We start from the raw sequence: 14,934 nt of genomic DNA, 5'->3' as shown, positions 1-14,934 counted from the left end.
CGAGCACAGCTCGTACCCCAGGTACTATAATACACACCATATAAAAAGTCTATACTATTATATAAAAATCTTATGGTGTCTGTATGTATGTCTATTACTAATAGGCGCAAAAACTACTTAACCGACTGGGCGTAAATTTTACATAAACATAACAACCATATCAAGAATGATTAGGACTATTCACACTTCGATACTGACCGTGGGCTTTGCTCCTTAAGGTGAGGTTTTTAAAAGTAAATATTGATTGGTCTCCATGTCTGCAATGAGAATACTCACAATGTTTACATTTTGCTTTGATATTTCAATGTCCCAGTTCAGTCATTGGCTCATAGATCATTTACAATACTACCTAGCTGTCCAAGTGTTACTCGGTCTGAGGCCTACATTCACAGTCGCGTATCCAGGCTGAGCGTTCATCCTCCATTTGCGTCAGTTACTCCTTCATTAACTCCGAGCCCGCTTTCATTCACTCAAAACCTATTTCAGGATTTTCTCGGATTAAGGCATAGTTAATAGCGTCAACTTTTTACCGACGATCACTATGACACTTCAATTACGACGTTCTTATTGTATGTTTCAAAAATGTAAGCATTGCACCAATTTTGCAAGATCCTTAGCAAACGAATGTTGAAGGCTTAATAAAAATAAATTGTCATCAAACTAATGCTAGTATTTTTGTTTAAAGTTAAATGTAATTCATTGAGTGAAAATGAAAGAGAACTCAATACTGAAAACCATAATATATTGCACCAACACAATTAGATCAGAAAGCTTAGTACAGTACACATTTTGTCCAAGTTCACGATTTCAAGAATAACTTTTAAAAAGCCAAGTTTAACTGAGCTAATGTTTAATTTCGAATTGAGAACGTACGACATTCAATATAAAGTAACATTTTGATTATCTGTGCATTTCCCATTTTTAATCCGAATGCAGTCCTAGTTTTGCATTCCCAACTAAAGTAATCGCAAGTATCGAGGCACAAGTAAATAGTGCATAAATAATCCATTTCATGACTTTAATATCAGTAACAATGCATCCAAATGGCCGCCTTTAACGGTGGAACGAGGATATAGCATATACTTATGTTTATACCGGTTTAAGGCGAGCTTATCTAAATTGTGCTCAACAAAACGCAATAAAGCTGTTTCTTTAATGGATCCCTTACACGCATCTGCCAAAACAAGCACCTACAGTGTTGCAACAATCTAACCAATGAAATTCAAATGAGGCGCGTACTTACAGCTGATATTTATGTGTGGGGGGAGGGTCGGTGACCCAGTCGTGTGCCCAACCGGTCCCCGATGTATACACACAGTTTATATATATCTACAATGGGATTCGAAATAACTGTACACTCGTATGGCTTTACACCTTGACTCTGGATATACCTTCAATGATCAACATGGTTGGTATGTGATGATAATACCATGTAACGAGTGATACCAAGGAAGGAGTGGTGCCATCGATGCGTAAGATGATATAGCCTACAAATATATAAGGGTAATGCACCCGCCAATAAGCTGAAAGACCCACTTTACAGTCTCACCGAAAGCCTCAAGGCTAGAGGGATTGAAGAGTCAACCCTTCAAATCTTCAGTTTGAACGATCATGTTTGACGATTTGACGACTGAAGATTCGAAAACAGGGGTTTAACCCCGAAACTATAGTCATCACGACAAATGAGAATTGATTGACAACAGGTTAGTAACCACATTTTATGCTAATTTCATCGACTGATATCTATAATTATCTATATTACTACTAGCTGACCCGGCGAACTTCGTATCGCCTAAGTTATAGGTTTCCCCTAAGACAGACCGATGGAAAGAAAGTACCGTTACGTTTAATTTTCAAGATGATCTCGTTCGCATCGCTCAATCACGTCCTGGTTGAAGTTCGTTCTCTACGCTCACTCACCTTTGGGTTGGAGCTCGTTCGCTACGCTCACTCACCTTTAGGTTGGAGCTCGTTCGCTGCGCTCACTTGCCTTCAGGTTAGCTCGTTCGCTACGCTAACTCGCCTCCAGGTTGAAGTTCGTTCGCTACGCTCACTCACCTTTTGGTTGCAAATTAGCTGTTGTCATAAATGTAAAAGAAATAATAGTGCTGCACCCTGTTGGTAATCCTTGTAACTTTAATGCTATTGAACATCATAGAACAGAACCAACTTGTTTAATTGAAACAGCTGTTAAGATTCATTAATTCAATTTCTCATAAGGTTAACATGGGAAACTCCAGAGCCACTGGGGCGGAGCCCTTTTAATAATTTCGAAACGGGAAATAGTTTACGTCCGATTCGCATACCTACAGAATTTACACACCAAATTTCATAACGATCGGTGAAGTCGTTCCGGAGGAGTTTGCAGACAAACACTGTGACACGAGAATCTATATATATAATACGTGAAGCCGTATTTTGTTAACGCAACTCCTCCCTTATTTGTGGACCAATTTCAACGTTCAAGGTGTCAAAAGATTCGTCTCAATATGTAGTTTTGCAATAAGGTTTTAGAACTTTAAAATGTCTACTGTTAAGGGCGCGAGACCCTCTCAAAGGTCGGGTTTTCTCCATAAGAAATACATAGAACAAATTTAAAAACAAAAATCAGCTGTTTATAAAAAGAAACTCATTAGCTTTTTGGGAGTAGCCTAAATATTGATGTTTAAACATAGTAGGTTAAGACCAAGTTAAACAGTTAATCAGTTTTTTTGGAAGAACGGAAAATGCCTGAAGTTTAAAGAAGAAATATTGAAAACGGATGGAGGAGACAATTAATAATAAGGTATCTTATGCGTATAAGGAGAGTAGAGAAAGAGAGGCCTGGTCTAACAGATACACATCCATACATACACATTCACTTGGTGAGGTGAATAATATTTGCCAGTTCTGCTATGCAACTTACTTTGGAAGTGAAAAAAATATACGAAGCACATACTGTAGTGTTGTCACGATGGTAAAATAAACTTGATAATGTCAGATCAAATGAATGAACGTGAGAAATGTTTACTTCTGACACTGAGAGATCTCAAAAAATTTAGTACAAACAATAATAATACCTCGACTATGATAAGTTCAAGTAATAAGATTATACAAAATCTTGGCGGACCTTATGTTTTTATTGTAAACTTTTGTATTACTAGCTCTACTTTATTGAGGAAAACACAAATGGATTGTTTACTTCTAGGTTATGTTGCCAGTTCCTCGGACAAACTTATACAAAGTTTTTGGCTGAATTTTAGTGGCAATATTAGACATAAGTGGAGGAATTAGTGTTTATGTATTCAACGATCGAGTAGTTACAGTCAAGTTTATTTTTATAATTCAGGAGAGGCAAATAATATACGCTGTTCAAAAAGGGAAAATGAAAATTGCTATCCAAATCTTATAGCTACAATAGTTATCCAACCTATTTCGACAAATGAATCCATACTATCAAAACTTTGGGACAGGTAGCCTCTTAAGAGAATCCCCTCTGAACAACGTGAGAACGTTCTGATGCGGGTCATATACTATGACTAACACACAACACGTTAAAATACGTTAACAAACTATCAATGGTGTTGCTGCTTTAGCCTATTCAAAGCAGATTATGGCTTTCCAGTTGATAACCCAGAGTTTATGGGTAAAAAATGGAGCACATTAAATGGTTGATATCATTCCACTTTTCAGGATTCTCTTCGAAGAAAATTCGTTTGATTAGGGGGATGTCTAGGCAACAGTTTTCTTAAATTCTCAATGCTGGAAAAACTTAGTTGCAACATGTTAGCTCGAATTGAAGCAGATCATTTAGCATTTATTAGAAGTTATCAGTTAAAACTGAGAGCAGAAATAATGTAGGTGAACCTTGACGATACAAATAGAGATATTTAAAATTAGTTTCTAACAAGTGTTTAAACAACTCTAAGATGTAACTAGAATTACTCGAATTTAAGCATAACGTTTTCCTCGGCGTTATGTTTCATACTATGCGGCTCATTGAGCCGCACGGGTTCTCTAGTTTTATATATTAGAAGATTATCTTACTATCACATATGTCAAATGTATACTACCAAAACCGTAATTAATGTCCTGTTTTATTCAATACAACTATTATTGATGTTCGATTTGCTTAACAAGTAATAACTTGTAAGTGATAACTACGATAACATGCATCTAGTCTAGGGAAGGCCTTGGCAAATCAAGGACACTTTAGTCCCTTTTGTTTGTATTTTTAACCTGTGAAGTTGCGATTTCGATCATTATTACGTGCAAACTCATCATATAATTTACTACAATGATCAAAACGTGATTCAAAGAAGTTCCATAGCCCCAGATCTCAAGGTCATCTTCTGCACGTAGTCTATAGACTCGTCAGTCATTACCAAAATAATATACTATTTTTCACACCAATGCAAAACTACCTATACCATTTCATATTCCAAACCTTTACTTTTACCGTACTATTTGTTATTAATTAACACCCGTTTATAGCAAATTGCGTACAAAGAGAAGTTTGCTTTGTTAAAGCACACATAATATACAAAGTATTATATTTAAATTTTTAACTAACACTCTTTATATTAAAATTATTTTAGGCAAAGAAGACTGTGTTGGGCATCAACGTTTTAAAAGTAAACATTCCCGTATTTAAACTCTAACTTTTACTGTTAGGTCGCACTAATTTGAAATTAAATTAAATGAAATAATATTTTATTTCCCATAAATTATATACATATAATTACATTGTATTTTTTTTACTTAAATATAATACAGCAAACATTACTAACTAGATAACAAAAGAAAAATTATATTCTGTAGAAATAAAACGAAAAATGTGCAAAAAAAAAATACCTTCTATAACAAAGGAAAAAGTCTACATAGGCAGGGCCTGTGCGTAGACTCGAGTTGCGAAAAAGGTTAATTTAGATGGGAGGTAAAAAAATGTATAGGAAAACAAAAAATAATTCGTATAATTCTAAATTTTTAAAAAATTTTCTTGCTTGAAACTGAATGTTTGGTGTCCTTCTGTGAATTAAATTGACGATAAAAAACTCTTTGTACAAAACTGAGAAAATTTATAAAAATCTGGTGAAGATTGAAGAGGAGAGGTGGAGTGTGGTGTGTTGGTCAGTCAGTGGAGGTGGTGTATCAGTGATTGTGTAGGGTCAACGGTCAGGTCCGCCCAACGCGATAACGGCCGGCCTCGGTGTCCTCTGCACTCAATCCTACAAGCCACGCTACTACATGCTTCTTAAATAGAGAGAGAGAGGGCGAATTTAAAATGTTGACATTTTGATATCTGTTACACATGTTACGATAAATGATTTGGGTTAAGTGAAAGCAATTCGTATGTGAAAATGATTTTAAAGTTTGTGGAACATTTATACCAACATTTCGAGAAAAGCGCGTATTGTGGGGATGAGTAATTTTTATAAAAATACTAGCTGACCCGGCGAACTTCGTATCGCCTAAGTTATAGGTTTCCCCTAAGACAGACCGATGGAAAGAAAGTACCGTTACGTTTAATTTTCAAGATGATCTCGTTCGCATCGCTCAATCACGTCCTGGTTGAAGTTCGTTCGCTACGCTCACTCACCTTTGGGTTGGAGCTCGTTCACTACGCTCACTCATCTTTAGGTTGGAGCTCGTTCGCTGCGCTCACTTGCCTTCAGGTTAGCTCGTTCGCTACGCTAACTCGCCTCCAGGTTGAAGTTCGTTCGCTACGCTCACTCACCTTTGGATTTGAGCTCGTACGCTACGCTCACTCACCTTTAGGTTGGAGCTCGTTCGCTGCGCTCACTCGCCTTCAGGTTAGCTCGTTCGCTACGCTAACTCGCCTCCAGGTTGAAGTTCGTTCGCTACGCTCACTCACCTTTTGGTTGCAAATTAGCTGTTGTCATAAATGTAAAAGAAATAATAGTGCTGCACCCTGTTGGTAATCCTTGTAACTTTAATGCTATTGAACATCATAGAACAGAACCAACTTGTTTAATTGAAACAGCTGTTAAGATTCATTAATTCCATTTCTCATAAGGTTAACATGGGAAACTCCAGAGCCACTGGGGCGGAGCCCTTTTAAGAATTTCGAAACGGGAAATAGTTTACGTCCGATTCGCATACCTACAGAATTTACACACCAAATTTCATAATGATCGGTGAAGTCGTTCCGGAGGAGTTTGCAGACAAACACTGTGACACGAGAATTTTATATATTAGATTATCAAAGTTTTTGTACATGTGAACTAAAATAAATTTTAAAAATAACTGTCTGACTGTCAAAACTCCCGTTTCTACAAAAAGGTCGTCAGTTGAATATCTAAAGTGTTTTTTAAAAGCAACTTTAAGTATTGTTTTCTGTACAACAAAAACAGGTTGCAAGATAGTTTTGTAAGCACCACCAAAAGCAATAATTCCAAAAGATAAAAATGATTGAACATATGCATAGTATGCTATTTTAATTTCTTGCTCTTCGAGTATATCACTAAGTTGCCTAAATGCATAAATATATTTACGTAATTTATTTTTTAGATATTCAACATGTTCCGACCATTTCATCTTTGAATCAAAAACAATACCAAGATATTTGTATGAATCAACTTTTTCAATTTTGCTACAAAAACAAGAGTTATTGGAATGATTTCCACAGACATGAATAGATAGGTTTTCAAGTTTGTATTCGGTTATCTTGCGTAATGAAATTGGCATGAATTTGGTTTTAGATATATTAAGAGACAATACATTTTGGTCAAGCCATTTTTTTAGCAAACAGAGATCTGATTCTGCCTTGTTTTTAACCTCCTCCCAGGATGATCCGGTTACAAATATTAGAGTATCATCAGCAAATAATGTTAATTTTCCTTCTGTTTGAATTTTAGAAATATTATTAATATAAAGGAGGAACAAAACAGGACCAAGGGTCTAACCCTGGACCACACCATACTCCACTGGCAAAACATCGCTTGACACTTCACCAAGTGCGACAGTTTGTAGCCTATCAGAGAGGTAGCTGCTGAACCAAGCGAGCGAGGTGCCGCGCACCCCTACAAGCTCAAGTTTACGCAACAATCGACTTCTGTCCACTGAGTCAAAAGCTTTTTTCAAGTCTAAAAATATTAACATACTTCGTTTGTTGCCATAAATTGCCTCGTTAATGCATTTATTAATATCGAATAAAGCATCAGATATGTTTTTGTCACTCCTGAAACCACACTGATTTTCACTTAAAATATTGCACTGGTGGAGGTAAAAAACAAGTTGGTCTTTAGATATTTTCTCTAATAGCTTAGCGATTACACTTAACAAAGAAATCGGACGATAGTTATTCATGTCTGTGAAATCATTGGATTTGTGCAATGGAATGATCTTGGCCAATTTCAGCTCGTTTGGGAATATACCAGATGTCAGGCTAAGATTGACAATGTGCAGAAGAGGAGCACATAGAGAGTGGATGTTTTCTTTAAGAACAAAGGCCGAGATACCATAATGTATTTATTATTTACAATTTACAATTTACTAAACAAATTGTGATCTTATGAATCTTTTAAAGTCATACAGGCATGTTGCACAGGGATTTAGAAATTAAATCAAGTAAATGTTTCATGTTGCTATCCCTTTAACTATTATTTTTAGATTTTTAATGAAAAGTTCTGTTATTTTGAGAATTGTGTTGTTCTACCCGGCAGCCTGAATTTCAATTCAAGATGGCGGTTGAAATATAGTTCGGGATTGAACATGCCTCTATTTTAAAAGTTCTCGAAATTTTAAAACTAATTCGTTTTCAATTATTGATTGTTTTTTGTGCACTTAACATATCAGAGCCCGCGATGGACGGGGATACATTAATTTTCAATTATTATTTAGAAGTTCAAATCACATGTAAAAAAGACTAATTCACAGATTTTTTAAATTATTCTATAAATACTTAAAGAAACAATTACGAAATTTCAGTTCATCCAGTGCGTTTGATCTTTGTGAATTCAAAAATACTTTATGTGAGGGTGGAGAATGTAAAATATATAAAATATTATTGGTTCAAACATGGTAATAGAAGCGGTAGTATTAACATTTAAGTTCTAAAACCTGTTCCTAACTTTGACTTCAGTAAACAATATAACTTATCATTATGATAAGACATGACGTATACAGATGATAAACAATAATTTATTAGATGAAATTAATCAAATTTAGTTTTGGATACACTACAGAAAAGCCTAAATGTATACGTTACTAGCTCTGAAGACAATTAACATCTACAATATGGAAAATGGTTGAGGAAACTGTGATTAACTATTAATGAGGAGTAAACTCAACTCCTGTCAGTCATCATGGGGTTTAGAAGAAGGAGAAAGGGATTGGATATGAACGTCCATATACCAAGTGAGTGCTTGAAACTAAGCTTAATCTGCTAGATGAGTGCTTGAAACTAAGCTTAATCTGCTAGATGAGTGCTTGAAACTAAGCTTAATCTGCTAGGTGAGTGCTTGAAACTAAGCTTAATCTGCTAGGTGAGTGCTTGAAACTAAGCTTAATCTGCTAGATGAGTGCTTGAAACTAAGCTTAATCTGCTAGGTGAGTGCTTGAAACTAAGCTTAATCTGCTAGGTGAGTGCTTGAAACTAAGCTTAATCTGCTAGGTGAGTGCTTGAAACTAAGCTTAATCTGCTAGGTGAGTGCTTGAAACTAAGCCAATCTAGCCATTAGTTTAGTAAACCCAACTCCCGTCAGTCAACATTGGGTTTACGAGAAGAAGAAGGGATTGGATATGAACATCCATATACCAGTCAACACATGAAAATAAACTAACCATTAATTAGTTTTAGTTTACGCTCTGAGCAGCTCAGCGAACTACCATTAACTGTGTAGTGTTCGAGGTTGTATGCAAAAACGGGTAAACTTAACTTTTATATATATTTTAGGTTAACGAATTGCAATCGTTTACCTGACTTATGACCTTTAATGATACCTTTGATGATACCTCATTAAATCTGCTCATTAAATTAAACTACTCATCCTCATCCTCATTAAATTAAGTGCTGATTACATCTGCACTTTAAATGTTCTATATCGCTCGAATGCTGTGCTTGTAAAAAAAGTAATAACAGAATTTTAAATCCCCGTTTTAACTAGACAAAAACTTCCAACTGGGAGGTCAAAATATGGATTCTCTTACCTGTGTAAGTCACTTCATCTTGTGAAAAATTATTTACACCTGCGAAAAAGTATTTTTTCGGATAGTTTTGAACTACGACCGTCGACCATCGAGCCAGTCTAATTTGGGCATACTACAGACACAAGTGGGGAGCTGGTCTAGTGGTAGAGCTCGGGGCTTCGGAGCCCGAGGTCCTGGGTTCAAATGCTGCCGATCGCCAATTGATTTTATCTAGCCTATGTGATAATGTGATAACCCTCTAGAAATAGCCTGATGTAATGTGTAAACAGATCCGAGCTAGAACCTAGCGTCCTAGATGTGAAGATGGTTTTAACTACAGACACGAGCACGGTAAGTCTCTCGCTATCCTGTAGTCTGATGCACTCGCCGTCCCCATGGATCGGTACCGCGCCGTGGCGCAGAGGCGGCGCGGCGGTTATCTGTGATTGCAGCTGGACGTGAGAAAGTCCGTTGTGATGAGAGAGGCGGCGTGAACAATCGTACTCAGAGGTTCGATACATCAAGGTCGAATTGTTTTTTGAATTTCAAAATAACCACGTCAACGGACATTCCCACAACGGTTTACACTGAGCCGATCTCCACTTCACGGCTGGTTAAGCTTCTATTGAGTGTATCTCAAGCCAAGATACTGTGAGATTGACTTTTAATATGGTTTTATCGCGACTCAGTCTGAGGTGATGTGAGAGAGTGACCGTGCATTACATGGTCAAGATTGAATCTGTCTGTGATAAACTACTGCTAAGTCCGATAGACGAACATTAAACTGAAACAATAAATGAACTGATGAAGAACATTCTCCGACTCCGTAAGCTGTGTAAATACAAAATATAACAAACATTAAAAGTGTATTAGTACACGGTTTACCGCTTCACCAATATTTGATATGTGTACTTTTAGTGTGATTTAATTTTTCATTTTGATGTCCCCAGAGGCCAAAAACACTCTTCTTTAAAATTTATACATGTATTATGTCAGTGAACGTGATGCGATACCTTGAGTAATTTCTGTTCGATTTTGATTAAATTTGCTTTGAAGGTGTGAGGTGGAATAAACTTCAATGAGTTCGTGAACCAGCATGATCGGACGATGGTAACGGGGTTTTACGGGGGATTCTTTTAGGGGTTATTCTTATGGAGAATGCTGTAAAATGTTGTAGTTTGCTAGTTTATGGATATATTTCGATCAAATGTATCTATTTTATACTAAAGCTATTAAGATTTTACTAAAAAATACTTTATTAGCCTCCCTCTATCAGCAAACTTTGGTACTCGTTAAACCTAATGTTATTTAAATAAATGTAATCGGATATAAATTCAAGCAAATCGAAATTCGCTTAATCTGCAGGTTTGCTTCGGCGGGGATATTTTGTAAATTAAATATTTTTATTTACCTAATATTTCCTTTTACAAAGATTGTATTCCTCCAATAACCATGTAAAAGCTTCTTCTGTTCTACAAATTATAAAGTGGATAGATTGATAGAGTGATAAAATGAAAAACTGTCGCTGCACATAGACACAGTTAATTCCAATGAATATGTGTGTTTTACACGCCAAGAGTCTTAAAAATATGTAAATGAAACATACCCTTTGGATTACATCCTTAGGCCAGAGAAGCAGACACATCCGTGTGCATATTGGCAAAGATGAGTGTCATCTTCGAATTGATGATAGATTTGTACTGGCTAAGATCCACAGATTCAGGCCTGTGACGTCATTTGTTTATTATTATAATCCATAACGTTTCTTTTCTAATATCCGTGCTTAGCCTAAATATTTTGTTAACTGAGGCAAAATTCGCGATACTCGACATGGCTCTAGGCTGTACCATAATGTTAAAGAACTAAACAAACTCTTGTGTTGGTTAGTCTAAGGTTATAGGCCTACGCCACATTTGAACAGCTGGCAGAATATCCAGAATGTTAGCCAGACATTGTATGTGACTCCCCTAGAGACGAAGTCGAGGCGTCTAGCGTCCGTGACTTGACAATGAATGTGAATGTAAAATTTATCGTAAAAACGCGGATAGACTTTGTTTATGGGATGAGCGTGTGATGTTTCTTCCAACTTTCAAATACTTATACATTCTCTACTTATTTATTTCAGTCGAGTTAGTTGATAGATGAAATACAAAAACGTGGACACTGACTGTGTCGTATACAAACTTACATTTTTATTCTAAAAATAGTAGAGCAGCAGAACTACGTGTAAAGGCCCATTGTTTAAATACATTTATCTTAATCCTTATTTTTATCCATTTGTAAAGTTAGTATTTTAGTACTACCATATTGAGTTTTGGAACCTACTGAAGTGTATACCTAAGCGCTAACTCCAGAGTTAGCTTGTAAATTCTGCTTACTGTGTCAAGCCAAATGTAGAAGTGCCCCATCCAGCTTTCCTTCCGTCGTTCCCGATGTCGATGAATTGTTCGCAGAACCTCTCCAATCTCAGAAGATTTAATGCTTCCGCACATCGAGTTTGTTCGTTTGCGGCATGGATAAGTTTGTAATAAATGCCGGTCTTTAGGTGTTTACTGATCCATTAACGCTATTGTCTATTGCTATTCTAAAGTACAATACAATTATCTTTCCAAGGCAATTTCCTTTACACTAAGATACTTAACTATTCCATAAAACTACTTAAAACCACTACTAGAACATTAAGAAAATAGTAGAATATTAAGATTAGTAGAGAATTAAGTAGAATATTAAGTATTATATTTGGTTGAATATAAATATTTATGTCAAAATAATAATAATTGAGTAAGAATAATTATTAATAGTTTTGTTTGATTTTTTACCCGAACGGTTTCTTTTAGTGAATTACCATACTGAATAGGAAATAAGCTATTACCGTAGGTAAGACCTGACCCGGGATCGATTTACTTTTTAGTTTTGAGGTCCCCATGGGCTATAAACACCATCCGTTTAAATTTATGCACTATATATATCCGTTAGAGAGATAACTAGAGCAAAAATGATCCGATTTTTAAACCCCCCGAGTGTCCATAGTTTAGGCCTTAATGTCCGCCTATTTTTGGCGCATTTGCAAGGTTTTATTAAAACGGATCTGAGAAGCTTAAAACAATGTTAATTCTACTGTTCTATATGCCATTTTGTTTGGAAAATCATGGGCTTCAATATTATACATAAAACATAAGGAACATTTGTTTCAAAAAAATTTTTTAGGTAAAAAAAATATTTTGGAAAATTTTCAAAAAAAAATAAGTTTGCGCTCAATGAAATTGTATAAATTGTAGGCCTATAAATATTTGAAAATAGCCACTTTGTTCTAAATTTTATGAGGATTACAAATATATAATAATATAAGGAAGTAGATTTGCAAATAAATAAGTTATGGGCAAAAAACAGATTTCAGTACATAGCGTTTAGCTAAGAATGCATAGCCTAACCATAGCTAGGAATCTGGCTGATAATTTACATCAATATCACTACCTACTTCTTCAGGATCATCAACCAGCCCTTCAAAATCACTTAAATCTTCTTATAATGCACCACGAATAACACTACTTTTGATTTTTAACACTAAAACAATGATAACGTAATAAAACACATCACTCATCGGTCCGAGGGTAACCTAGCTGTTTACAAATACGCACGTCAGCTGTCTGCTACAATTACGATCGGCTCGAAGAACATAAAGCGCTTAGAGACAGACCTCTGGAGAAAGCTTAGAATCTAACGAAAAGAACGATACCTAACTCGATCCAGTTCAATCCGATTCAGTCAGCCATAGAGCCTTCGCCGTAAACGATGTTCGTGCGTCGAAAAATCGACGCGTGACACTACACAAAGTGTGTCGTGCGTCGATTTTTCGACGAGTGACGCTCGGAGGGTTGAAATTTAGTATACACGTGTAAACCTACATTTATTCGAAAGAGTTCGAACCAGCATGATCAGACTTTGGGATCGAGGTTTTATGGGGCGTTTCATGGGTAAAATGGGGGTTTCCCATTATTTGTCTATCCACAAATATTTATATTTCTTTCCAAACCATTTTGTAGAGCTAAGAAAAACTAATAATTTAGTATATTGAAGCGTTGTTGTAGCCTAACAGATCAAGTCTTTTAATACAAACATCCACTCATCTACAAATTTAAATAGCTAAATAAATGTTATTATTGAATTATGCGTATCCTATAGCACTTCTGTCACCCTAAAGTGAGATAGTAGAGTCAGTAAAGGACCAATGAATTTCTTACACTCCCCCATAACTGAATGTTGTATACAACTACCCCCATAAGGTTGAACTTTTATAGACGCAGAAAATAAGGCTTGCCAGTCCAATCCTTCATAGCGAAACTTGTTGGTTTGACGGTCCAAACCATCTTCTGATGGGAAATGGACTTACCATAAAAATAGAGAAGGAAAAGAACAAAACACAAAGACACCTCGCAAAGTAAGGAAACAAATTCCGCAAAAATCAAATCAATTAATTGCACAATTGGACGAATCCGTAATGCTATAAATTTAGAATTAGAGACCTTTTTCCATAAACACCATGCAACTTTACAAGAAGGTGTCAACTTGCAACTGTTTTACAGCATACACAGTATCTGCTAAATTCAATGACGACCCTGTCACACTGTACTGTAACAGTAAGAGTACCATAACAATAAGAACCCAATCTAGACGGCAGTAATAGGAACTAATATTGTTGCTGGACTACTGTATAGATGAGGAAGCACAAGCATTATTAAAATAAGTCAATATTTATATTGAGCCAACCTACCAATACTTAGATTAAGATATAAGTTTATATACATTTTATTATTTTTCATACGTTGATTGTTTTGATTATTTGTATGTGTAGCCTATATGGATTCCGAAATTAACAGAGCATACCCCACACTTACTATGCGTCCACAAAACTAATAAAACATTCAAAAAGCGGATTTGATTGGGTTGCACTTTTTATTAAAAGTAAAAGTAATGGGTATATATCCAGTTATATGGCTGCCATGTGAAGTATCCATAGGCATTTCAGTTTCGTGAGTCACGTGATAGTATGTCTCACGATGTGTGTGATCGTGATCTGGGTGCGTATGTGTTGCGTCACTAACCGTGTACGGTCATCGTTATCCGTACCACACTAACTAGCCCACATTCGCTCTCTTGTCTTTAAATTAATCAGCTGTCATTTCAGACTGCAATGAGAACCAGGACAAGGTTGCTGAAGAGTGAATTTTAAATGTGCTATAATCTGTAAAATCATACTCATATTATAAACTAGCAGAGTACCCGTCCTTCGTACGGGGTTGACATATAATCTATATATATAAAATCCAATGTATGTTTGTATATTTGTATGTTTGTATATTTGTATGTTTGTCCTTTATGGACTCCGAAACCGCTCGACAGATTGTAATGAAACTTTTAGTCATTATTAAGCATTATTCAAGGATGGTTTGTGTGAAGTTTGGTGCAGATCCGTCAATAGGGCTCCGCCCCAGTGGCTCTGGAGTTTCCCATGTTAACCTTATAGTACCTCATGTTAACCTTAAGAGTACTCATATTTAAATGGAATTAAAGAATCTTAACAGCTGGTGCAGCTAAACAATTTGATTCTGTGATGTTCAATAGCATTAAAAAGTTAATAGGTTTACCAACAGGGTGCAGCACTATATTTTTTTAATTTGTGATAACAGCTAATTTGCAACCAAAAGGTGGAGTGAGCGTAGCGAACGAACTTCAACCTGGAGGCGAGTTAGCGTGGCGAACGAGCTAACCTGAAGGCAAGTGAGCGCAGCGAACGAGCTCCAACCT

General features: G+C 36.1%; 1 protein-coding gene across 1 annotated transcript in view; it reads left to right on the top strand.

Annotated features, from left to right (window-relative positions):
• The first annotated feature begins 8,287 nt into the window (after positions 1-8,287).
• LOC128986685 (presequence protease, mitochondrial-like) overlaps positions 8,288-14,934 on the top strand; it is a 30,129-nt gene continuing 23,482 nt past the window's right edge. The window contains exon 1 of the mRNA XM_054407173.1: positions 8,288-8,358. Within this exon, the coding sequence (XP_054263148.1) occupies positions 8,307-8,358 (52 nt within the window). The 5' untranslated portion in view covers positions 8,288-8,306. The remainder of the gene's footprint in view (positions 8,359-14,934) is intronic.

The sequence above is a fragment of the Macrosteles quadrilineatus genome, unplaced genomic scaffold, assembly GCF_028750875.1.
Source record: "Macrosteles quadrilineatus isolate MER2022 unplaced genomic scaffold, UCM_ALF_1.0 Scaffold_2__2_contigs__length_208266976, whole genome shotgun sequence".
Taxonomy (NCBI): Eukaryota; Metazoa; Arthropoda; class Insecta; order Hemiptera; family Cicadellidae; genus Macrosteles; species Macrosteles quadrilineatus.
The sequence above is the reverse complement of the archived record's forward strand: the minus strand, read 5'-3'. Positions and strand labels throughout refer to the sequence as shown.